Consider the following 27,219-nt stretch of genomic DNA (forward strand, 5'->3'; position numbering starts at 1 on the left):
TGAGCTCATTCCACACTTGAAGCCTCATTTACTAAGGCTTCGACTTGTAAAATGAGAGTTGATAGTTTTAAACATGCTGCTGCTTTAATTGAAATAGCAGTAGAGTCCTGGATTTAGTCTGTTAGAACTTTTCCCTTCTTTTCCAATTCCTAAAGAAAGCCTTGTGGAACCCAAATACTATTCAGATCAGCTTCTGCATAAAATGTCTTTTAAAAAAATTGTGATAAAATATGTATATAAAATTTATCATTTTGTTTTCAGTATACAGTTCAGTGACATTAAGTACATTAATATGGTAGTGCAACCATCATGACATCCATTCCCAGAACTTCTTCATTTTCCTAAAATGAAGCTCTTTTCCTGTTAAACAGTGCTCCAGCCTCAGGCAGTTACCTCTCACTCTATGAATTTTATTTCCCTCAGTACCCATCATACTTGGAATCATACAATATTTGTCCTTTTGTGACTGGCTTATTTCATTTAGTGTAACATCTTCAAGGTTCATCCATGTCATAGCATGTACCAGAATTTTGTTTCTTTTCAAGATTAATAATATCCTATTGTGTATATATAATGTATTCTGTTCATCTATTCATCTGTTAATGAGCATTTGGGTTGTATCCCATCTTTTTTTTTTTTTAATTTAATTTTATTTTTTAACTTTACAATATTGTATTGGTTTTGCCATATATCAACATGATCTGCCACAGGTATACATGTGTTCCTGTGAGCATTGGAATGCAAATATCTCTTCCAGTCTCTGCTTTCATTTCTTTGTGTGTATACTGAGAAGTGGAATTGCTGGATCATATGGTAATTCTGTGGTTAGTTTTTTTATCTACATAATCTCATAAAAATCTCTTTTAGCATTAATATTTGGATTTCACCCTCATATATCCAGCCCAATCACATTTTATAAGCATGACTTGAAACCTTATATTAAGAAGACCTTTAAGACCATATTCATTGTGATTTTTTTTTACTCTGATTTTATGTTGTATGACTTTTAATGTTTGTAGCACATGCGAGTTCCGTATTTTTATTTGCCAGTATCATGTCCCTAGTAGCTTGGATGGTAAAGCGTCTGCCTACAATGTAGGAGACCTGGGTTCGATCCCTGGGTCGGGAAGATCCTCTGGAGAAGGAAATGGCAACCCACTCCAGTATTCATGCCTGGAAAATCCCACGGACCGAGGAGCCTGGTGGGCTACAGTCCATGGGGTCACAAAGAGTTGGATATGACTGAGCAACTTCTCTTCACTTCACATCATGTCCCCACTTCCTTCCTTTCTTCCCCAGCTTAGATTCCATGAGCCCTCACCATCTGAGCCGCCAGGGAAGCTCTCTCATTATGATTAATCCCTTGCAAACCTCCTCAACCTTTTTGCCCTCTTCTCTCTACACTGTACTTGCCTTCAAAATTCCCAAACCTGTTTAAACCTAGCTCTCTACCAACTCTATGTCTGCACCCAAGTAGCTGAACATGGATGAAGTAAAAACACAAACCATGGGGACTTGCCTTGTTTAAAATTTATAGTCACAAATCTCAAATTAAACTATCACACCATCATAATTTTTTCTTCATTTTCTTTTCGTTCTCCCTACATTTTTTCCCTTTTATCTCAGCTTTCCAATATTTCTTTACTACTTTCCATGGATGACTTCATTTTGCTATCAAAATAAGTACAGTCAGCAGAGATTTAGCCCACCATATTGTCCCATCACCCGATCTCACTTCTGTTCTATATGCAGATATTTTGTTCTGCCTTCTCTCACAATAGATGATCTGATGCTGTTTTATCCAAAGCCAAATCTTCCACTTGTGCACTGATCCTATCTGCTCTTACCTCGCCAAGAACTTTGCTTCGGTATTTATTCCTCATCTCAATGTCATGATAAATTTTTACCTAAGTTATTCTCAATGTAAGTAAATATATTTTATTGTCTTTAATATGAAAACCAAAAAAAAATCTATCTTTGAGTCTATCACCTTATTTCTCTAAACCTTTATCTAGGAAAATTCATTTGTAGAGTTGCCTATAAAGTCATTCAAGAATGAAACTTAAAGAGTAATATTGCAGAAACCATGTAGGAACTACCCAGTTTCAGAAATGAAACATTGTCAACTCAGTTGAATGCCCCTGTGAACATTCCCCAATGGACTTCCTTCCCTATTTACCAAATGTCACATGTTCCTCTAACCTAGTTAGGTATTATCTTTAGCCCGCTGCATTGTGATTGTCCTAGTGTGTGACTAAACTGATTACAGTAGTCAATTTTCTGTCTTTATAAAATTCAACTTTTTAGTATCCTTTGATAGTGTTAATCTCAGCTACTTTTTTGAAACTCTTGGTTCGAGAATGTTTCCTGTTCTTTCACTTTATTCACTGTCAGTATTTCTCTTTCCCAGTGCTGTTTCCCAGTCCTGAAATGACCAATCTTTTTTTTTCATACCATTGAAATGTGGAATACTCCAGGACTGACTTCTCTAACCTTTTCTCTTCCTGTCTTTACTTTCTTTTTGGTTTATCTGATAGCTTAAATATCATCCATTGGCTGATAATCTTAATTATTCCTAATATTTAATGAGTAGGAATAATTAGGAATTACTGCCTAATTATTCCTACTCATTTCATGAATTCCAGACCTGCATATATAACCTAATAGTTACCTCCCCCTGAATGTCAAAACACAGAATTTTCTGTCTTCCCCTAATTCCAGCGTAAACCCACTCTTTCCTTTACTTTCATCCAGTATCCTTTATTGAGACAGATCTGTAAACGGGGAGTCATCCTTGCTTCTTCTAATATTCATACTGCAGTTTCAGCCCATTGACAAAATTTATCTTATTTCTAATCACTACCACTGTTCTACTGCCCTAATCAAATCCACCACTACCTCTCACTTGAGCTCTTGTGGTAGCCTCTTAACTCATTTCCTGGCCGCCAGTCTCTCACCCTTTGTGCTTTGCCCTACAACATCCAGAATTACCAAAACCTTCCAGTATTTTTCTAACTTGAAAGATGAAATCTGGATTCTTTATTATGGCTTTTAAGGCTCTGTACAAACCAAACCTGCTACTTCTCCAAACTCATCTCCTACAACTTGTTATTGTTCTCAAAATTAAATATGCATAAACTCTTAATGCTAAACACCATTCCTCCTATTCCACTCCACCCCCTTTAGGTGATTCTCATGCAGGTCATCTTGGGACCACACTATTGAGAAACAGTGTTTTGATAAATCTAGATAGTGAGAGGACAGGAATATATTTCCTTACCAAAGAAGCTTTTTTTGAACTTCTTGCTTTTCTCTCCATGACAGTAAAGTTTGAAGACTGTTCTGCAGGTGACACTACCCACCCACCCATTCATTGCCAGCAAATAGCATATTGCTCTATTCCATGGAAATGCTATTTGTCTTTATATCTAATTTCTTTAAAAACCCAATAGTAAACACTTAGTGTGCTTTAGATACCAGGCAAATAGGTGGTTAATTTGGAATTTTAGTCATGGGATTACAAAATTTGACTTAGACATTGTTACAGATGATGGGCCTCAGACAGGTAAGACTTTATTTAGAAAAGAAGTTGACCTTCAAATCAACCAAAGTGTTTGCATGAGCAGTGAATTTTTAAAATATTTGTTAGCAAGTTTCATTTAAGATTATATTTGACATTTTTCAATCCAGTGACTGTGAGTTTTGATTGCATATGGTTATTTTGGTTTAATTATAAGTCTATTTCAACTTTGTAAATGAACTGTCATCTTAGTTGCCATTTTTAAAAATACTGCTAACCCTACTCAGTTCTGTGGTCAAACAGTGGATGGGGATTGGTGATATTTTATTTAAATTTTCCAGGAAGTAAATTTGTTTTCTAATTTCAAATTAATAACTTTTGTATTTCATGATGAGTTATAAAACATTTTATAATAATTTATTTTAAAAATTGAAGGTTAGGGAGTATAAAATAAAATGAATCATAGTGCATTAAATAACATCTCTAACTCTTAACAATTGCCTCTTCATTTTACCTCTGATTATTTTAGTAAATTTTAATTTTATACAGTACTCTCTTCTAAGTTGAAAGATGTATTTGCCTTCTGTGGTATAAGCAAAAGGTCAAATACATTTCCCTTGTCTAACGTATATTGGATTATGGTCTATTCAGCTATTAAAATGATTACTGAGTTGGGTAAAATATTATGCTTTTCAGGATTTCACGTTTATTTTATAACTAGAAAGTTATTTTATACGGAGTCTGTAAAATATATTCAGCTGGCTGTGTCCTCTTGTTCTTCTGTAGATCATGAGCTAAGAATGGTTTTTATATTTTTGAAAGGTTTTTTAAATGAATATGCAGCATGACTCTATTGGTCTGCAAAACCTAAAATATTTATCTTCTGGCTTTTTTATATTTTTAGAATATTATCAAAAGATTATAAACTTAAGAAGTATGGTAAATTTATTTTACTTTAATAATTAGAATGTCTTAAATTATTGCACCTTAAGAATATAAGCAGTTAATGGAGTTGTTTATCAATTATGTTTTTATATGTGAAAAAGCAAATTTGTAAAGATGTCATTTCCTCTTACCAAATTTTGTTTCAGAAATAATTAGAATGTAAATTAGTACCTTTGGATTTGAATTATCTAAAAAGCATCTTAATTTATGCAAGTATTAAATGAAAGACCGGCATATTTCTTTTTCCTATTACTAAAATTGCTGTATTTTTGTATCTTTCTTCCCTCCATGTAGATAGAAGCAGATTTGGGATATCCTGGAGGTAAAGCAAGAATTATTCATAAAGAATCTGATATCATTACTGCTTTTGCTGTTAATAAAGTAAGTACATTGACTTTTTTCTTTAATTAAGTGTTCATAGTTGGAGAATGTCACCTATTCTGTCAGTTTATTTACTAGCATTGTTTCCCTTTCTCAAAGCTATTTTTCTACTCCCTAAATTGCAATCTGAGTAAATTTTTTATTATATAAGATGATTATATTGCTTGATAATTTATTTGACTTTGGATATATAGCAGATAAAATACTTTATTACTAAACAGAGGGAAGTCTCAAGTATTTATATATGCAGTTGCCTTGAGAATAATTGTATTTTATTTTTATTTTTCTGCCATGCAGCGGGGCATGTGGGATATTAGTTCCCTGTTTAGGGATCGAACTCACACCCCCTTGCAGTGGAAGCATGGCATCTTAACCACTGGACCACCAGGGAAGTTCCCTGCCTTTACAGTTTATACAACACATCCAATTAATCCAAAGAAAATGTTTTCTGTCTTTCTTATATGAATATGTTGAATGTGATTCTTAGATCAAAATTAAGCTTAAATGTGACTCACAGAAAGTCTTCCTCTTTAACTTTTAGCTATAATAGCTGCCCAACTAGAGTGTTTGCTTTGTATCCCTTACCCTTCTACTCAGCATCCTCCATAGAGGTGTCTATAAGCTACTTACAGAAGAGGTAGCCTTAGGTACAGTGGTCCACGGTTGAAATTTGTCTTAGCCCTTTCCCCTCCTATCTCGCCTAACTGCATTACTAAAAAATGTATAAAAACTTCTAGTTGCTCATTTCCTTTTACTACCAATAACCTAAAGGATATACATATCTAGATATGTGTGTGTATGTATATCAGTTCAGTTCAGCCACTCAGTGATGTCCGACTCTTTGCGACCCCATGGACTGCAGCACTCCAGGCCTCCCTGTCCATCACCAACTCCCGGAATTTACTCAAACTCAGGTCCATTGAGTTGGTGATGCCATCCAACCATCTCATCCTCTGTTGTCCCCTTCTCCTCCTGCCTGAGAGAGAGAGAGAGAGAGAGAGATACACACACACACACACACACTCTCTCACACTTTTTCATGTATTCATAACTTTAAAATATTATTTAGATCATATCCTATGGCATTACCCATTCAATAATCATTCATCAATTGGTTCTTCATTGTCCTATGCTTGTCTGTCTTGTCTTTGATTTCATCTAGATAGTTCCTTTGTCATTCTTTCCTCATCTTTTCCTGGGTTCCTTGTCTCATTTCCTCATACGACACTCCTGATTAATGACTAGTTCTGTTCATAGCAGGCAAGTTTGGAATTAGCCAGGCAGTTCTCATGATGTGCTATTTATATATTATGATATATACATGTGAAATACAAATATAAAGTTATTATCTATACACAACTAGTACCTTCCTTATCCTGAAGAAAATAAGATTTTAATATTTTGTGTTATAAAACAAACTAGCTTTTTTCTCTTATTTGAATTGATATAACTAGTTGAACAGTCATCCTCACAATAATAATACAAAGTCTTCTGTTGACTTTGTAAGAGTGTACTTGTTTAATTTTTATTTCTCCAGTTATTTTGTTAAATTTTTACATCTTTGCTGAATTTGTAGCTAAGAAATAATATCTTTTGCTTTAAATTGCAGTAATTAAAAATGCTGATAACATTGAACTTTTCCTTATTTGTGTAGTTGTGGATTATCTGTGTCAAGCATTGTGAAGGATCTGAGATACTCCCCTGCATTCAGTGTAACAAGTTAGCTTTCACAGTTTAATGGATACTATTAGAAGACACAAGACTCCAGGACCAGAGACAAAGTATAGTTTATTACTAACAGCAAAAGCAAAAGCTAGAACTTTAGCATTTTTGCTCTGGTTCCCTAAGGTGCAATTCCCAGTGACAGCAAGAGGGCTAGATGATACCCAAACAAAGTGTGTTGCCTTACAGGTGGAGAACAGTGAGTTCAGGAAACCCAGATCTTTTCTAATGGACAGTAAGCATATCTGCCTTTTGATCTGGAGGGAGAGACTATAGCTATATAGGTATCCTGATAATAATACTGTGAAACAAAGACAGTCATTGACTAACTCACAAGACACACAGAAGTAGAGAGTCACATGGAGAATTACCTTCCAGCAGTGTAGTTAATTTCCTTTTTTTCCACATATCTCTGGAGTCTCAGTTTTTTCAGTCTGTTTTCTCAGTCTCAGTTTGTATTAGAATTTTGCATAATTGACATATTAATCCTGTTTTCTCTTTGCTATCAATCCTTTTTTTCTTTAAAGATACACATTTAAAATTTGTAGATGTTGAAATTTATTTATCATTTAATCTGACCAACTTTTCACTGATGATTTTTTTCTGAAATACTTACTTCATCACCTTTGCTTGGTGAGTGAAGTGGGTGAAGTCGCTTAGTCGTGTCCGACTCTTTGCGACCCCGTGGACTGTGGCCCACCAGGCTCCTCCGTCCATGCGATTCTCCAGGCAAGAATACTGGAGTGGATTGTCATTTCCTTCTCCAGGGAATTTTCCCAACCCAGGGATCAAACTCAGGTCTCTTGCATTGCAGGCAGACGCTTTAACCTCTGAGCCACCAGGGAAGCCCTGAAAAAGTGAAAGTTGCTCAGTCGTATCCGACTCTTTGCAATCCCGTGGACTATACAGTCCACAGAATTGTCCAGGCCAGAATACTGGAGTGGGTAGCTTTTCCCTTCTCCAGGGAATCTTCCCATCCAGGGACTGAACCCACGTCTCCCACATTGCAGGCGGATTCTTTACTAACTGAGCCACAAGACCCCTTTCCAAATTCTGTTTGTCTTGCCTAAGATTGAAAGGCTTTAGGAGAAAGCAATACCATCCTATTTGAATAATCCACCATTATTTCTTCAGTTTGAAGTTCTTATCTCCCTTACCTTTGTTTACCTTCCAGGGCTCCTATATTTTTCAATATCTCACTTCACATTTCTGAACTGTGCAAATTTTAGGGAGATGGTACCATTCTAGTAGACTAGAGAGAGAGTGCTACTGGCTGAAGAAATGAAGTGGCACTTGCATTTCCATTTGTAGCTGGCCTTCTGCTGAATGCTGTGAAATTCTCAAAATATAAACATATCTCCAAGCTCATCCTGATGGTTATCTCAGTCAAAGTTTATTAAAATATTTATTTGTGAAAATAATATTTATTCTATACCTAAAGTTATCATTTCTAGAGGCTGTTTTGTAGTCTCCATTTTCAAAAGTAGCCCATATACACATTATGCTTTTTTTATTTAAAAATTATTATATGATTTATTTTTCAGGCGAATAGAAACTGCATAGCAATTGCTTCGAGCCATGATGTTCAAGAACTAGATGTTTCTGGAATTCTGGCTACACAGATCTATACTTGGGTAGATGATGATGTAGAAATGGAAACCAAAGGGTACCCTTTTACTTTGTTTTTAAATGGTGATATTGCAGTATGAATGATGATATCCACAGAACTGTACCTTTCAAGTTATTTTTTAAAGGAATATTCCTAGATTGTAAGCAAAATGGAAGTTGATATGCTAAAGAATAAAGAAGTGGGATGGCTGGAACTTTAAAAAAGTGGGTTGAGGGTTGGGAGGGAATAAGAGAAGGGATCTGAAAATGTTCATGCATGGAATTATTGGCTGTGAGTTAGAAGTTGAGCTGAAGAAAATTAATTTTAAAGAGAAATGCAAAGTCATATGTTAGAGCTTTCAGGTATAACAAGAAATGAAGACCTGATGGGTTGTTTTATTCTGGCTGACATTCCTTTGCAGATCAGAAGATTTCTTGGTTATACATGCTCGTGATGATTTAACAGCTGTGCAAGGTACAACCCCATACACACATAGCAATCCCGGTACTCCAATTAACATGCCATGGCTTGGTAGTACACAGACTGGCAGAGGAGCATCTGTGGTATGTAAAGTTAAAAATGTTTGTGTATAAATGTCCGCTTTTCCCCTCTAAATTAATAAGATAAAGGATGATGTAAATGTTTTTTAAAATTTTAATTTTTTTAGTAAGTCATATACTTTTTGGAAATTCTGATTTTTTTATTTGAAGAATAATAGGTTTTCATTTGATAACAAAAATTATTTTAAATAAATGGAAATACAAAGAGCTGTATTTTAAATAATAATTATTTGAAACTTACTGTTCCAAATTAGGCCTCAGCAAACCACATGCTGTGGGTCAGATCCTGCCTACCACCTGTTTTTGTGTCAACATGCTAAGAATGTATATTTTTAAGCCATTAAAAAAATCAAAATAAGTATGGTATTTTGTGACACATGAAAATTACATGAAATATAGATTTTATTGTGTATAAATAAAGTTTTATTAGAACATAGCCACACATTTTTTTAGTATTTTGTTTATGGATGCTTTCACATTACAATGGTAAGACTGAGTATCTGAGACAGAGACTATATGCCCATAAAGTACCAAACATTTATTTATCTAGTTCTTTTCAAAAAAGATTTGCCAATTCCTAACTTAGATAATAATTTTAAATGGTTATCAACTAACAACTCTTAGTTGATCCTGAGACAAATATATTTTTCTTTTCATGAAAAAAAAATGATACAAATATTTTAAAAACTTAAGCAAAATATAATATGCAGATGAACTGAAAAAGTATTTTTCTGTAGTAATGGAGGATTTTCTTGAGCCCTGATTACCTAGGATGTGATCCATAGCTGTATCTACATGAGTATAGAAATCGATACACAGAACCAAAGAAACCCAGCACCAGCAATTTTTCGGTGACTTGCTAGGTGGTAGGTGTTTTTTTTTTCCCACAGTTCCTTAAGTCCTGTAGAATTCTGTCTTTGCCCCCCCACCCAATTTTTTTTTACCAATTAGTGAAGATAATTCTTTAAATAAAGTTGATTATCTTTAATAATACCTGATAATATTTCATACTTAATGCAGTTCCTTTACCAATCATATAACCTTATTATTGTTTGAGATATCTGTTGTAGCTGTTACATTACTCCACTTAACTGTTCTTTAGATGTAGCTTGAGATCAAGAAAGGTCAAGGAATTTAACTCAGGTCATTGTCTCCAATTTGTGGTAGAGCTTCTGTTAAAGCCCTCTATTCCTCTTCACTCATTGACTTCATGGAGAACTGTTTTAAGTATTGAATTGAAGAATATGAAAAACAGTCTAGTGATTATTCAAAAGAAAAGACTTGGTCATTAATAGTTAATTTTTTCCAGTGGACAGATGCATTGAAATTCACTTGTAAAACTAATCTTTTAAAGGAGAACTTAGAATATACAAATATATTAAAAGAAATAATAAGCATTTTTTTCCAGCTCTATTTTCAGAGAATATAATACAATTCTTCCTGTCACAGTTTTCTTTCTGATCTCTGCTTCTACAACTGCTCCCTCTGTCTGTTACACAGCAGGCAGAGTTTCTCTTTTCTAAAACATCATTCAGGTTATCACTCCCATGCTTAAAACTAGGATTTCCCAGCACTGCTTTAAAACAAGTCCTTCACATGGCCCCTAAGGTCCTGTGTGTCTTAAACTCAGCCAGCCTCTGCAGCAGCATCTCCCTTTTTTCCCCACTGGATTCTCTTTGCTCTCTCTAGTTGCAGTGACCTTCTTTCTACCACTTGAACACATCAGATTTAGAGCCTCTGCCTTGTTCTCTACTTACAATATTTGCTGTTTACCATTCAGATCTCAACTCAGATTCCCAGAGATTTCTCTTGTTTCCCTAGCAAAGGTATCTGTTCCTCCCTCCTCTACTCCCAGTTACCCTATTTTCTCATTTGATCGTCATATTATCCCATTTTATCATCTTTATAGCTTTTATCAATTTATAAATTATCTATTTATTATTATTTGGTTGTATTTTTTTATACCCTTCTGAATGTAAGCTCTTTGAGAGTTTATTATATGCCTACTTTATACACACTGATGATCTCTAAGTAGAGTGTGCTTAACATTTAGTCGATGCTCAGAAAATATTTGCTTATTCTCCAGAGCATTTTTATATGGAAATTTACCTTTGTCATTCCTCTTAGGACTGAATTTTCTTCCTATTTAAATGTTAGAACATCTTTTTAGTTGGTGTCATTGTGGTTTGTAAACATAAGTATTGGGATTACCCTACTCCATCCTCAGGAAAAAGACACCAATATAATAAGGTGAAAGTGAAAGTGAAGTTGCTCAGTTGTGTCCGACTCTTTGCGACCCCATGGATTGTAGCCTACCAGACTCCTCTGTCCATGGGATTTTCCAGGCAATAGCACTGGAGTGGATTGCCATTTCCTTCTCCAGGGGATCTTCCCGACCCAGGAATCGAACCCGGGTCTCCTGCATTGTAGACAGACACTTTACTGTCTGAGTCACATAATAATAATATAAGGTGGTTTCTTTTAAATAGATCTTCTAAAATAATCAGTGATTTCTTTCCCTTGTACTAGTCTGCATATGCTTTCAGAAACTTAACTCTTTGTATTTTTTATTCATGATTTTCCTTTCTTTGATACTCTTACTAGGGGAAAAAAATAATTAAAAGAAAAATCAAGAATCTTTAGGCTGTTTTTTTTAATTGAGACTAGAGATTTAAACATGTTTACTAAACAGAAATAACATTCAGCAGGCTTTCAGTTTTTGTGGGTAGAGAATTTGATCAGATATTTTCTAGTCCTATTATTTTATTAAATTATGCATAGTAATGAAAAGGAATACTAGTTAGGACCAGTTTCTGCTCTTTTGGAGTATAGCTGTATCCAAACATGTCTTTCAGTGTTTCTGTTCCTCCCTGATTCTGCTGACCTAGTTCTGTCCCTCCCTATTACATCCGCACTTTACTTATGGCTTTGGGCTAATTAAACAATTTAAAATCCAAAAGAACAATAACAACAAAAAAATGTACATGAGACTGGTGCTACAAACTTAGGATAATCTATAACTTTAGTTACAGTCTATAAGTAGGATATATCCTGTAAATTAAAATTATCCCTTTAATTTCAAGTACTTAGTTTACTCTTGTTTGACAGGCTACTTAAACCATTCAAAGCATAATTTTAAAATGGGTGAATAAGTAGTTCCAAACTATCAGTTAAAAATTTATACAGTTTTCTGTTTACCTCTTTTTTTTTTTTTTTCACATGCTTCTGCCTGTCTTTTTAACCTTATCCTATTCAGGATTATTCCAATAAATTTAATGGGATCAGAAAAGAATTGGCAAGAAAGGAGGTAAGACTAAATTCTTGAGGTGAATTTGTTCTTAGATCCTAGGCAATGATGCAGAAAACGTATGTACACTTAAAATGTTAGCTGAGCTGTTAAAAATTTTATTTCTGTTATCATATTTAGAATTTTTAGCACCCATTATGATAGTTATGGAATCACACAAAAAGAAATGTTACTTGAATTTCCTGTCACAGTATAAAATTTTAATGCTACTTTTTATTAAAAGTGTAAAAGAATGATTTTTCTTTGTTAACAGATGATTAAGAAAGCCATTAATAATGTCAGAAGAATGACTTCTCATCCAACTCTTCCTTACTGTAAGTTGATAATAAGCCATTATTGTAAAGAATTTAAAGGAAAATTCTAGTATCAATCAAAAGTAGTCAACATTTTTTTTTTATTTTTTGTTGAGAATGTTTGCTAGCAAGTAAAATCACCTCAAAATTGAGTAAAAATAGAGAAAGTAATTTTCCTGAATTAATAAAGACTAACTTAATGTGTAAATTTGTAGCATTTTTGCTGCATATTTCTTAGCACATTTTATTTTTGAGCGTTCTGTACTCTTCATAGTGTTAAATTGTAGCTGACAATTATTGTTTTAATACTTGGATCACTCTCATCTTTTATTATATAGACCAGAACCATATCTTGGTCATTTAGAGCCTCATCATAATCAGTTTGTATTTTTTTTAATATTTATCAGTTTATCTTTTATCAGATACACTAATAGTAAGTATAGGAAATGGTTATACATTCTAAGGCAGGATATATTTACTTTCAGTTAATCTTCCTAGGAATCTCAAAAGTTTTTCTTCCTTTAACAAAGAACTTAATTAATGGGGAATTATTGGAAGTATTGAAGCAGAAATAATAATAGAGGCAACTTTAAAATTAACTGTTGGGTTGGAATCAGTATTCATATTGGCATGTGAGTATTTCAAGTTTTTTTTAATAAGATTTTTAAGTTGTGCCCTTCATCAAGTTGTCCTACCACACAGTAACAAAAAACAGTAAAAATAGTGCATGTTAATTAAAAGATACTCATGTCCCTCCAATTTAATAACTATAAAAAATTGTACCACCTTTTTTATGAGAAATATTCTGATAAAATACAAATGACAAAACCAAAGTTCTTTTTTACTTAATGATCACAAGTGCTGTAAGCATGTGTTATCAAAGTTGTATACCGATGTCTAATAAAAGATGAATAGGTAGCTTCTGTTACTTATGCTAGAGATATAAAATAATACTGAAAACTTTAGTCAATTTTTCAGTATGTTGAATTTATTCAATGCTAGAAGTATATGTTTTCTATCCACAAGTCTAATGTAAAGCATGAACTAAAAACAATCATGAGATTGTTTAGAGAGGAAGGAGTCAAAGGTGTTTTATATATAAAGTGTAGATAATATGAATCCCACAGCAAGAAAATTTGGCAGTGCTTAAAACCTATCCTTACTCTTTGCAGTAGGGTTTAGAAGTTTCCTGAAATATTGAAGGGATTTCATTATTTCTCAGCCCTAAAGCATGTGTGATGACAATTGACTAGTTTATGAATAGGCTCTGCCTCAAGCCCATAGATTTAAATAAAATAATTCCTGGATTCAAAGACAATTAATGGACTTATTTTCATAGTTCTTAAGTAGTATCATGTAACTTCTGTCTTGGGATAAGTACTTTCTCCAGAGAACTACTGTAACTGACAGATAAGAGAGTTGAAAAATTAAATGCTAACTAATCACTGACATATTTTTTACAGTATATTGTTTCATATCATGAATAAGTCTCACAGATAGTAATTTAGTTCAACAGTGGGCTCCTTTCATGAACTGGAAAAATTTTGAAATGAGTTTTTTATTTATTTTTAAAATTTTTTTGTAGTTTTTTTTTTTGTCATGCTGTGTCCTTGTTGCTGCTTGAGCTTTTTCCATTGCAGTGTATGGCTTCCAATTGCAGTGGTTTCTCTTGTTGTGGAACACAGGCTCTAGGGATCATGGACTTCAGTAGTTTTGATGCATGGGCTCAGTGGTTGTGGGTCCCCCGCTCTAGAGCACAGGCTCAGTAGTTGTGGTGCACGGGCTAAGGTACTCTGTGGCATGTGGGATCTTCCCGAACCAGAGATTGAACCCATGTCTCCTGCATTGGCAGGTGAATTCTTTGCCATTGAACCACCAGGGAAGCCCTGAAATAGGTTTTCTTAAAAATTTGACTGAATTGCTGATACCTCAAAACAGTTCCTTTCTTCCTTGGAACAGATTTTTAAAAGATCTTAGTCATTATAAACCAATACTTTTGGACTTAAGGAAAATTTTATAGAAGTTAATCTGATGAGTTGAAATAGAAAGGTAAGTCTTAAAAAGAAAGTTCCACTTAAAAAAAATAATGAGTATGTTAAAAAATTTAAGGTTGCATTTAACTCTTTCAACACCGATATAGCATAACACTCTCCAGTTACTAAGGAGGGGTATTTACTCAGACAACTTGGTTATAGGAACCTTTTGGTTTTTTTTTAACTTTATAAAGTTTTAAGAGAGTATTTCATTTTATGTAAGCTACTAATAGGGATTTTTCCAAATAAATGAAAACCATGAATAATAGAAACATTTGAATGATTTTTGTTGTTTTTTTTTTTAATTTTATTTTATTTTTTAACTTTACAATATTGTATTGGTTTTGCCATATATCAACATGAATCCGCCACAGGTATACACGTGTTCCCCATCCTGAATCCTCCTCCCTCCTCCCTCCTCCCTCCCCGTACCATCCCTCTGGGTCATTCCAGTGCACCAGCCCCAAGCATCCAGTATCGTGCATCGAACCTGGACTGGCGACTCGTTTCATATATGATATTATACATGTTTCAATGGCATTCTCCCAAATCATCCCACCCTCTCCCTCTCCCACAGAGTCCAAAAGACTGTTATATACATCATTGTCTCTTTTGCTGTCTTATATACAGGGTTATTGTTACTATCTTTCTAAATTCCATATATATGCGTTAGTATACTGTATTGGTGTTTTTCTTTCTGGCTTACTTCACTCTGTATAATAGGCTCCAGTTTCATCCACCTCATTAGAACTGATTCAGTGATTTTTGTTAATGCATCTAGTCCAATTTATGTTTGTGATTAAGCTAGACAAAACTATAGGGGGGAGGGGAATACAGTACCCTTGTTGTTGTTCAGTCACTAAGTCATGTCCGACTCTGCAATCACATGAACTGCAGCACACCAGGTTTCCCTGTCCTTCAGTATTTCCTAGAGTTTGTTCAAACTCAGGTCCATCGGGTCCGTGGTGCCATCCAACCGACTCATCCTATGTCGCCCCCCGCACCGCCCCACCTTCTCCTCCTGCCTTCATTCTTTCCCAGCATCAAGGTCTTTTCCAGTGAGTCAGCTCTTCACATCAGGTGGCCCTACTACTAACATTCCTAATCACAAGAAATTGTACTCACTCTTGCATCCCAGCCCAGTGTTAAAATATACCAAAACAGTTGAAGTTCCTTTATTTTAAGTACTTGGAAAGGAAGGAAGGAAAGTTAACTCATATATGACTAGAAATGTGCTAGATGCTTTACGTACATTAATATAATTTTTCACTACCTCTGTACCGTATTCTTAATGTCAGTTTAGCCCTGTATGTTAGGTATATTTCTGAATGATTTATATAAATTATCTCATTTACTTCTCAGAACTGTACAGTAACTTATATATCATTAATGATATATATCATTATAGTGGTGACTTATATATCTTTTTGGCTTCCCTGGTGGCTCAGATGGTAAAGAATCTGCCTGCAATGCAGGAGACCTGGGTTCAATCCCTGGATTAGAAAGTTCCCCTGGAGAAGGAAATAGCAACCCACTCCAGTATTCTCACCTGGAGAATCCCCATGTACAGAGGAGCGTGGAGGGCTACAGTCCATGGGGTCACAAAGAGTTGGATTCAGCTGAGCAACTAACACTTTCACTTTCATATACCTTTTACAAGAAGAAAATAGAGCAGGGGGATTATGTAAGATTCTAGTAACATACAATCAGGAAATGATAAAGCAAAGAAGTAATAACATTTAGTTTGTTCATATTCCTTAGTGAAATGGATACTGTATTTGAGTATTAGATCAATCATAATAAAATTATTAGAAATGATTGATTATTTAGCATGACTTTCAAGACCTTCTCCAATCATTTTGTCAGAGAAAAATGCAGGTATTTAAACATTATTTGTATGACTGATAAGAATTGAATGTTTGTAATCCCGAGATCATCTTTTTAATACAGTTGACTTGAAATATTGTGTTTGTCTCGGGTTTACAACAGTGATTCAGTACTTTTATACATTGCAAAATGATTACCATAAGTCCAGTTACCATCTGTCACCATACAAAGTTAAATAATCCTGAGACTCTAACTCTTTATCATGAACATTATCTACTAAAGGTTATTAAAACTTAATTGAGATAATTTCAAAAGAAAATAGTTTATAGAGATCTGATTCAATTGCTTCTGTTGTTTTGTGTAAGGATATGTTCTTAGATGAAAGAACCTTATGTAATTATCTGTTTTTAAGATTGAGAGTATTCAAGTGAAGTTTCATACAAAGGTGAATTCATCTAAATTGACTATGACTCATTTCTTAGGTATTTCTTCCATATTTTCACATTGGATTAAAAAATAAATTTGCCAAAGATTCCTGAAATAAATTTGCCAAAGATTCCTGAAATAAATTTGTAGTTTTTTTCCCTCTCATAATGCAGATCTGACAGGAGCTCAAGATGGAAGTGTCAGAATGTTCGAATGGGGCCATTCTCAACAAATAACCTGTTTCCGCTCTGGTGGCAATTCAAGAGTTACAAGAATGAGATTTAACTATCAAGGAAATAAGGTAATATTTAAAAGTGTAAATGGGGTAATGGTTTGATTTTGTTAAAGATTTATGAATATTTCTTATTTGGGCTTCTGAAAAGAACAGTTCACTTATCTACTGGTGAAGTATTAATCCATCTGTATGAATTCTTTTCAAAGAAATTCCTTTCAAAACTTAAATTTACTTGGTTTTTGCTGTAAATACATTATATACATGTCCATCAAAATTCTTTTATGTGATGCTTAAGGACCAAGTGATTATAGGACCATCTTCTAAATACTTCTGCTTTCTTTATCCTCTGGAACCTACTCAAAATATGGTCAGGTACCAAATAGTAGGTAACATCTGAGAGCCTATTAGAAATGCAGATTATTGACTCCAGACCTATCAAATCACCATCTGTTTTTTAGCCAGATGCTCCTGTGATTTGTACAAAACATTAAAGTTTGAGGAACACCTGCTCTAGAACAGGATGTTGGCAAACTATGGCCTAGACCACCTATTTTGTAAATAAAGTTTTATTTGAACACAGCTAACCAATTCATTATTTGTTTTCCGTGATTATTTTCTCAGTACAGCAACAGAGTTCAGGGGAACAAAGACTTTATACCTGGCAAGCCGTATTTATTCTATGGGCCTTTTAATAAAAATGCCAACTTGGCTCTTACTGTCTTCACTTCCTGTAATCTTCCTTCCTAAAACTGTCTCTCTCTTCCCCTCTGTCTTACTAGCACTACAAACAGCTACTAAAGGGGAAATCAGCCTTCTTTTTGTCTTTATGACCATGCTACACTAAAAACATTCACATGGGCCCTTGCTGATAGTACATCTTGCTTTTCATTTTCTGTCAGCCTCCAAACCTTCCACCATCCTCACATGTTACTTGTATCATGGTGTGCTGCAACCTTTTTGCTTACATCATTTATTAGTTGGCTTTTAGCATTTCACTAAAGTCAACAATTTTTTCATGTATTTATGAAACAGAATTGAGAGCGTATAATTTCTTAAGAGTAATTAGCAACATTCTTTGCTCCTTAATGGGAAATTAAAAGAATTTAATCGAGAAACCTTTTAATCTAGAAACATGAGCATATAAGAATATCATTTGTATACTCATGTTTTTCCATTGTGTCAGTGTTATATTGTTCCTAACTAATCTCTCTAATGTATCCTTCATGTTGCCAACAAAGTTATGTAACAAATAGCATAGGGAGTTCCCTAGCTGTCCAGTGGTTAGGACTCTGTGCTTTCACTGCTAGGGCCCAAGTTCGATCCCTGGTCAGAGAACTAAGATCCCACAAGCCTGGCAACATGGCCAAAAAAGATAAAAAAGGAAAAAAAAAATATCATTATATATATACACTATAGATGAAATCATGTTGTCCTTTTCAAGAACCCACAGTCTCCTCATTGTATCTAAAAGTCCATACCCTTAAGTATGGCATTTAAGTCCTTCTACACTCAGAGTTATTTTATAGATTTAACATTCTGACTGACCCAGATTTGATCCCTGGGTGGGGAAGATCCCTTGGAGAAGGGAATGGCTACCCACTCCAGTATTCTTGCCAAGAGAATTTCATGGAAAGAAGAGCCTGGTGGGCTACCGTCCATGGGGTTGTAAAGAGTGGGACACAACTGAGTGACTAACACAACAATATGCTCCTATATAGGCCGTTTTAAGGCACAACAAACTCTTCTTTATTATCTGCCCAGGTATCTTTAACAGGCAATTAGCTTACTGTTAATTCACCTTTGCCATGATGGTACCCAAAAGCACAACACCCTAGCATGCTATCTCCCTTAGGGAAGGCTGCTGGAATAAATGGAACAGATAACTCATGCTACTTCACATTTTGTCAGGAGTCATTGGACATTGCAGAAAAACTAGGAGATAAAAGGGAGCATTTAGCAGGGAAAAAATGACCTGTGAGGAATGATTCCTCAGATTCAGGAAGATCTTACACTGTAAAACAAGAACAGGATTCTATGAACCAAAGGCAGTAGAACAGTAAAGAAGTTTTAGAAATTAAAAACATGCAATTCCCCAAAATTAGGAGAGTAGAGGAACTACTGATTACAAGGACTGAATAGCAGAATGGAAGTACTTGAAAATAAAATTTGTGACTGGGAAGTATAAATCAGGAATTTATCCTATCATGAAAAAACCCAAGAAATAAATTGAGACAAAGATCCAGGAAAATGCATAGAAGACCTTTAAAAGATATAGCAGAAGAAGAAAAAGAAAAGTGATTTAAAGAGGAAACATTGTATTAAAAGGAGTAATAAAAATTTCCCCATAGCAAAAAATGGATTTTTAGAAAAAGAAGGGCCTACCAAATACTAGACCAGAAGTAATGAGAAGCAACACATGCCTCAGCACAGCCTGATTATTTGACTTTTGTTTTTTGTTTTTTAATCAAAGGATAAAGAGAGCTTCTGGAAGGAGTAGGGGTAAAAATGTTTACCTACAACCTCTCCACCTTCCTATCTAAAATAATGACATTTGCCTCCTTAAAAATAGAGGTTACAAATAGACAATAGAACAGTATTCACAGAATTCTGATGGATAAGGAATGGGGCCAATGTCTGTCCTAACTCATGCAAATTTAATGGCAAAACAGACACATTTTTAAGTATGCAGAGAATTAGCACATTCCATATACCCTTTCTGAAAAACGTACCTAAACTTACTCCATAAAACATAGAATAAACCACAGAAAGGATAAGCCCTGGAAAAATAGCTGTAAAAAAACACAGTAAACAATGGGTTAATATTCCTACTGTTAGCCCTGTCAGTCAATTTTGTAAAAAGACAATGAAGACAACAAAGAATGTGAACAGTTGACCAAAAAACAGACAGAACCCTATTCATGATCAATAACCCTTACTAATAACTGAAAAAATGAACATTAAAATGAGGCTTTTCTGTTAATTGACAGATAGTAAAATTTTGTAGGATGCAGTGTTGACTAATGTGTAAGGAAAAATGGGTGTGTAAATTGATTTGCCACTTAGGATTTAATTTTGGCTTCACCTACCAATTTTAAATGATGCCCTTTGACAAATTTTTTTTCTTATTGGATATCTGTCCTATATAAATACTCAGAGGTATATATGCAAGAATGTTCAAAGCAGCATTTTTAATATAGGAAAAAGTGGAAATTCTATAGAGAAAAGCTTTTTAAAAAAATTACAATACGACTATACAGTGTAATACTACACAGCACAAGAAAGAGGTAAATTTATATGTACCAATGTGGAAAAATGGCTGTAATAATTAAAAAGTATAATTGTAAAACTGTATATTATTATCTTAATTTCATTTTAAAAATCTTATATGTACGAGTGTTTGAATATTCTCAGAATAAATCTGAATGAAAACACATTAGATTATTAATGATTGTTATATCTGTAGATGGGAGAAGCCTGGAGTCAAAATTAAACATTTAAGATCTATATCTTGTACTCCCTTACTGGATTATTTTATCATCTTTCCAATCAAAATGCTCTGAGTTTCCATCAAGAATTCTTTTAGTATAATAAATTTTGTTTCATTTTACTTTATACTATTATTTACCACGTTTTCCTTATTTTATATTTCTGGAATCTTTTTCAAAATGAACCGTTTTTTATCTTGTATATACTAAAATTTTTTCACATGTCTTAATGTATAAATCCAGTATGCCATTTTTGGAGTACCTACAGAGAATATACAGACTAGGCTATTGGTTAGTATAATAAATTGGGGGTCTGATGTTAGTTTACTTTTCTCTGCCCTAGAAGTTTTTAAAGCAGTAGCTAAATGTTTATCTGGACTAGATCCATGCATAGGTGAAATGAGAAGTCAAACAATTTATGACTCAGATGTTTAAGGTTTACAATATGAGATTCACAGTGAGGGTAAAGGTAAATATATGCCTTTTATTTGTACTAAACGCTCAATTTTTTTTCTCTTAAGTTTGGAATAGTTGACGCTGATGGATATTTAAGTTTGTATCAAACAAACTGGAAATGTTGTCCAGTTACTGGAAGTATGCCTAAGCCATACCTGGTAAGCCAAGATTTCCTACCTTTAAAATTTTTTAATTTTTATTTTAAAGAAATCAAGAATATATACTTAAGTATCAAAGCCAAATGTAAAATCTATCTAGTCCTATGTATTCAGTCATACTACTGTAAGTTTCTGTCTGTATTATGTTAAAATTACTCTGTGAGGTATAAAAATCCTTAGTCTCCAATAACTTGGAAAATAAACCTATAAAGTGCCTGATGGTGATGGCAAGGGGAAATCAGATATATGGTTACTAGAGGCAGGGGAAATTGGATGGAGGCAGTTCAAAAGGTACAAACTTGGAGTTATAAGCCAGTACTAGGGATGTAGTGTACAACATGATTAACATAGTCAATATTGTTATATATGAAAGTTGCTAAGTGAGTAAATTCTGAGTTCTCATCAAAGGAAAAATATTTTTTATTTTTCTTTTATATCTATGTGAGGTGGTGATATTGCTAAACAGTATCACCACCTCACATAGATGAGGTGATTATGTGGTAATCATTTCATGATGTATGTAAGACAGAACATTATGCTGTACTCCTTAAACTTATACAGTGCTGCATGTTAATCATTTCTCAAAACTGAAAGAAAAAAAAAATAGAAAAGTAAAAAAAAACTCACCAGAAAATATAAATAAATAATAAGAGTAGTGAATCAGTCACTTGATAAAGACCAAAGTAGTAAAATTGATTTAAAATGTAATAATTAGTCAAGGGATAAATTTTTAAAAAAGAAAAGAAGCCTGTATAGACCAACATGGTAGCTCTGGAGACCCATGCAGCCATAGGTTACTCAAGTGCCTTTCTAGCCTCACGAAACTGCAGTTGGATATGATACCTAAAAAGGATGATAAACAGACTAGTGCATCTGGTTCTTTTTCTGCAGTAAATTTATATCTTAGGAACAAAGCAGAAAAGATATCCTATAGCTGGTGCTATTTTCTTGCCCATCTCTTAAAAAAAATTGATAACATCTCTATTCAGGACCACAAAAACTTAATGAACCTTCCACAACTTCATAGAACTGTGAATTTATATTTGATAGATTCTTCAGTGAAGCCCTTTGTAGGACTAAGCGATATCTATCAAGAAAAAAATTAAGAATGTGGGTTGATTCTGGTAGTTCATCTTAGGTTAAGTGCTAGGAGAAAGTACTGATCTAAGTGAAAGCAAGCAAGGGAGTGTTGGTGAGGGTACTTTGAAACTATTTATTTTTTCCTCATATTTTCATTCAGCCAGCAGATTAAATGTACAGGTGGCCTTTGAACAACACAGGGATTAGGGGCACTGGACACCCTCCCCGCTAAAGTTGAAAATCTGAATATAACTTTTCAGGCAGCCCTCCATATCCATGGTCCTGCATCTACAGATTCAATCAACCTTGGATCATGTAGTACTCTAGAATGCATTTATTGAAAAAAACAAACAAAAAAATCTGTGTATAAGTGGACCCATGTAGTTTAAACCGTATAATTCATACCATGTTGTTCAAGGGTGAACTGTACAAGTTTATGTTCCTAAGGGGACTACCTTTTTATTTTTTTAACTTCCAAAAAGACAAATTAGTTTAAAAATGAACAGTATTTGCTTTTGGAGATTAAAGTAGATTTTGTTTTAAAGACTTATCATCTAGCCCAGCTGCAGTTGCTGGTTGGGGACAATGGGGAGTGACTGAAAGGAAAATTTTTTCATGAGATGATTTTGACATGTTTTAAAAAGTCATTTTTTATTAAATGTCTGAACAGAAATAACTTGGAAACCTTTATAATTGACTAAATCTCTCATAATAGTTTGTTATTATTTGATGGAATATTGAGAAACATTGTCAATTTTCTAATTTGTTGACTATTAGTATTGTTTTTATTTAACATATTTAAAAAAATATTTAAAAGTGTATTTCTGAAAATAAATAATTCAGTCTGAGATCATCTGAAATTCTATGTTTTGTCTTCTAAGACAAATATTTTCACAAGTTTTCTAAGAAAAATATTTGAACTTAACCTCTTTTTGTTTCCCCTTGAAGTTTTGGTTGAACAAAAGCAGAGGGCCTCGTAAAGGCTCATAATGTATGCATCTTATTTAAGTAGCTCAGGAAAAGTGTATGTATGCATGTGTGTGTGTGTGTGAGAGAGAGGAGGCGGGGGGTGAAGAGAGAGAAGTGGCAGATTTACAAATGTGCCAAAATGGGGAGCCTTGGTGAACTGGGGTGAGGGGTATATGAGAGTTCTCTGTATAACTCTTACAATGTTCCTGAAGTTTGTAGGGGAAAGAACACAAGGATTAAGTGAGCCACAGATTACATGATCACTTTTTGATTAATGCATCTACCTGCTTATAAAGTTGTTTGTGATAACAATAACGTTTCTTGTTTATAACCATTCCAGACTTGGCAGTGTCATAACAAAACAGCCAATGATTTTGTCTTCGTTAGTTCTTCCTCTCTAATAGCTACAGCTGGTCTTTCAACTGACAATAGGTAAGAGTTTATAACTGAAATTGAAATTTGTGGTGTATGTAGCTAAGCTTTATTTTTAAATTGCTTGATGTCCTTATATCTCAATAATGTTTTCACACTTACACCTTTAAATATTTTTATTACAGAGACTTGTTTCTTAGAGCACTTTTAGTGTTTTAATTGTAAAGCCAAGGAAATTCTGGTGATATTAAAAACAAAATCCGTTCCTTCTGGATTTTTGATATTTTATTAATAATGTTAACACTTCAGTGTAGGAGAAAAGAATTTGATTTTGCCAAGAGTTTTTCTCCATATGATTTTCTATGTGTTAAGAAAGCTTGAGGCAAAAAAAAAAAAAAAAAAAGTATTCTTTATTGGTCACGCTGTTTAGTTAACCCTTGCCATACTCTATGAGACTGATATTATCAGTTTCATAATCAGAACACAAGAAATTCCAAAAGATATGTTAGTTGTGTAATAACTAGTAAGTGGCACCCTGTCCCCACTGCCCCGAAAAACTTAAATTTGGGAAAAAAAAAAAAAAATCTTCTCGTTTCTCCATGTCCATGCACACTTTTAACTTCCCTCATACAGCTGAGTTTGAGATTAAGGCCTTCTGAAGTTGCTGAGCTTTTTATATTTGTCCTGAGGCCTCTCTTTGCACTCAAAGTGGGAATTTTAGGAATATGGAGTTTTCAACCCATCTTTCATAGAAATTCTTATATATATTTATGCCTCCTTTGTAACTCATAGAATAGAGTAGAAGCTGTCCCTTTCATAGTAGGAATAAGTTTTCTTTTTGCTCAAGATTCCTTGTGTCCTGTTCTTTATTTCAGTCGAACTGTTTAGATTAGAAAATCAGTGAATACAAAAAATAGTTTCTATATTCAGATTTCATATAGTATTCCTTATAATTAGATGTTAATCTGAAGTTTTTCATTTTGGAAGCTATTAGTTTTATAAATTTTTGTCTAAAAATTAATCATACATAAGTATATTGCTTACTTGTATTTGGTGCCTTATAAATTTATGAACTTTCTGTGTGAGTGAGATTCAGATGAGCTAGAATGAGACATACTGTTTTTTAAATTGAAGTATACTTGATTTACAATATTATGTTAGTTAGAGGCATATGGCATCATTATTCAGTATTTTTGCAGATTATACTGTATACGTTTTTACAAGATAATTGTTATAATTCCCTATGCTATATACAGTATATCCTTGTTTCTTATCTATTTTATAATATATATGGTAGTTTGTATCTTTTTTTTTTTTAAGTTTGTATCTATTAATTCCATATTCCTAGTTTGTCACTCCCCCATTGTCTCCTCTTTGGTAACAAGTTTGTTTTCTTTATCTGTGAGTCTGTTTCTGTTTTGTATACAGAGTCATTTGTATGATTTTTTAGATTGCACGTTGTGATATCGTATAGTATTTGTCTTTTTCTGTCTAACTTAAACTTCACTGAGCATAATAGTCTCCAGGTCCATCCACATTGCTGCAAATGGCAGTATTCCATTCTTTTTTATGGCTGAGTAATATTGTATGTGTGTGTCTCACATCTTCTTAATCCAGTGTTCTGTTGATGGGCACTTGGGTTGCTTCCGTGTCTTGGCTATTATAAAGTGCTGCTGTGAAAGTTGGGGTGCATATATCTTTTCAAAAGAGTGTTTTCATTTTTTCCAGATATATATCCATGAGTGAAATTGGTGGATCATATGGTAGTTCTATTTTTAATTTTTTGAGGAACCTCCATACTGTTTTCCATAGTGGATGTACCAATTTACATTTTCACCAACAGAGTACAAGGGTTCCCTTTCCTCCTCATCCTCCAACCTTTTTTTTAGACTTAAGTACTTTTGGACTGTGCTGGGTCTTTGTTGCTGTGCACAGCTTTCTCTAGTTGCAGTGGGCAAGGTCTGCTCTCTAGGTGCAGTGCATGAGCTTCTCTTTGCCGTGGCTTCTTTTGTTGCAGAAATGTCTCTAGGTGTGTGGGGAAGTAGTTGTGGCACACAGGCTTAGTTGCCCCAGAGCATGTGGGGTCCTTCTGGACCAGGAATCAAACCTAAGTCCTCTGCATTGGCGGGCAGATTCCTAACCACTAGACCACCAAGGAAGCCCCTCTCTAACATTTTTTTATTGGAGACTTTTTAATAACCACTCTAACAGGTGTGGGGTAATTGCTCATTGTTGTTTTGATCTGTATTTCTCTAATAATTAGTGATATTGAGCATCTTTTCATATGCCTCTTAGGCATCTATATGTCTTCTTTGGGAAATTGTCTGTTGAGTTACTCTGTCCATTTTTTTTTTTAACAGGTTGAATCAGAAACCAGTTAAGATACCCAGCTGTGATTGATGTTTGGGGTTTTTTTGTTTGTTTTGGTGGCTTTGTGTTTTGGTTTTGTTTGTTTTTTGGCTGTACTGTGCTGCATGCAGTATCTGAATTCTCAACCAGAGATTGAACTTGTGCCCCCTGCATTGGGAGCGCAGAATCTTAGACACTTAGCCACCAGGGAAGCCTGTTCTGCCCTTTTTTTTTTAAATTAGATTTTTTTTTAAATTGAGCTATATGAACTGTGTGTCTGTTTTAGGTGTTAACTCCTTGTCAGTCACATTGTTTGCTTTTTCTCCCATTCAGTAGATTATCTTTTCATTTTGTTGATGATTTTCTTTGCTCTGCAAAAGCTTTATGTTTAATTAGGTCCAGTTGGTTTATTTTTATTTCTTTTTTGCTTAAGCAGACTGATCCAAGAAAATATAGCTATGCTTTATGTAAAAGAGTGTGCTGCCAGTGTTCTCTTCTAGAAGTTTTATGATTTTCCGTTCTTCCATTTAGAACTTTAAACGATCTTGAGTTTGTTTTTGTATATGGTAAAGAGGAATATTCTACTTTCATTATTTTACATGTTGATGTCCAGTTTTTCCACCACCACTTGTTGAAAAGACTGTCTTTCCTCCACTGTATATTCTTGACTTCTCTGTCATAAACTGATTGACCATAAGTCTTGGGTTTATTTCTGGGGTCTCTATTCTGTTCCACTGACCTATGTGTCAGTTTTTGTGTCAGTACCACACTGGTTTATTTTTTGTTTTTGTTTTTTACATTAAGAACTTCAGTTTATTAAACAAGAAAACACATCTTACATGAATGAAAAGACAAGCCACATAATGGGAACAGATATTTGCAAACACAATTTTATTGTTTCACAGTCTCTATGGAACAGGAATTTGGGAATGGCTTAGCTGAGTGGCTTTTCCTTAAAGCTGCAGTGAAGATGTCAGTGGGGCTGTAATGATCTGAAAGCTTGACTGGAGTTGGCAAATCTTCTTCCAAGATGGCTTCTTCACAGGGCTATTGGCAAGAACTTTTTTTCCCTGACTCTTGTCAGGAGACCTCAGTTTCTTGCCACTTGAGTCTCTCTAAAGGGCTGCTTCAGTGACCTTATGACATAGCAGCTGGCTTTCCTACAGAGCAAGTGATTTCCAAGCCACTCTCCATATTCCCTGAGGTCTTTGACTACTGGATAAGTCTTCTATATCTGGACGCCTCTTTCAGTAGAGGGATTTAAATTATGTGAATTTAATTATACATGCTTGTGGACCAAAGGTAGGGATCCTGCTAGTGTTGGAGGGTCTCCTGTGAGGTGTAGGTCAACAGTGGCTTGCCACAGTGAGTTGGGACTCAGTATCACACTGTTTTGATGACTGTAGCTTTGTAATGTAGTCTGAAGTCAGGGTGTATGATTCCTCCAGCTCTAGTCTAATATCTAAAGATTACTTTGACAACTCAGGGTCTT

General features: G+C 34.3%; 1 protein-coding gene across 8 annotated transcripts in view; it reads left to right on the forward strand.

The window, feature by feature from the left end:
• Positions 1 to 27,219, forward strand: part of DMXL1 (Dmx like 1) — a 126,863-nt gene that overhangs the window by 87,221 nt on the left and 12,423 nt on the right. For 4 of the 8 annotated variants that reach the window (XM_027546940.1, XM_027546942.1, XM_027546945.1 and 1 more), the window contains 8 exons: positions 4,760 to 4,846; positions 8,113 to 8,234; positions 8,599 to 8,740; positions 11,994 to 12,044; positions 12,298 to 12,358; positions 16,797 to 16,924; positions 20,865 to 20,957; positions 23,347 to 23,438. In XM_027546940.1, coding sequence (XP_027402741.1) covers positions 4,760 to 4,846; positions 8,113 to 8,234; positions 8,599 to 8,740; positions 11,994 to 12,044; positions 12,298 to 12,358; positions 16,797 to 16,924; positions 20,865 to 20,957; positions 23,347 to 23,438 — 776 coding nt within the window. The remainder of the gene's footprint in view (positions 1 to 4,759; positions 4,847 to 8,112; positions 8,235 to 8,598; positions 8,741 to 11,993; positions 12,045 to 12,297; positions 12,359 to 16,796; positions 16,925 to 20,864; positions 20,958 to 23,346; positions 23,439 to 27,219) is intronic. The other 4 variants (XM_027546941.1, XM_027546944.1, XM_027546946.1 and 1 more) reach the window with 1 other exon arrangement.

The sequence above is a fragment of the Bos indicus x Bos taurus genome, chromosome 7 (genome assembly GCF_003369695.1).
Source record: "Bos indicus x Bos taurus breed Angus x Brahman F1 hybrid chromosome 7, Bos_hybrid_MaternalHap_v2.0, whole genome shotgun sequence".
Taxonomy (NCBI): Eukaryota; Metazoa; Chordata; class Mammalia; order Artiodactyla; family Bovidae; genus Bos; species Bos indicus x Bos taurus.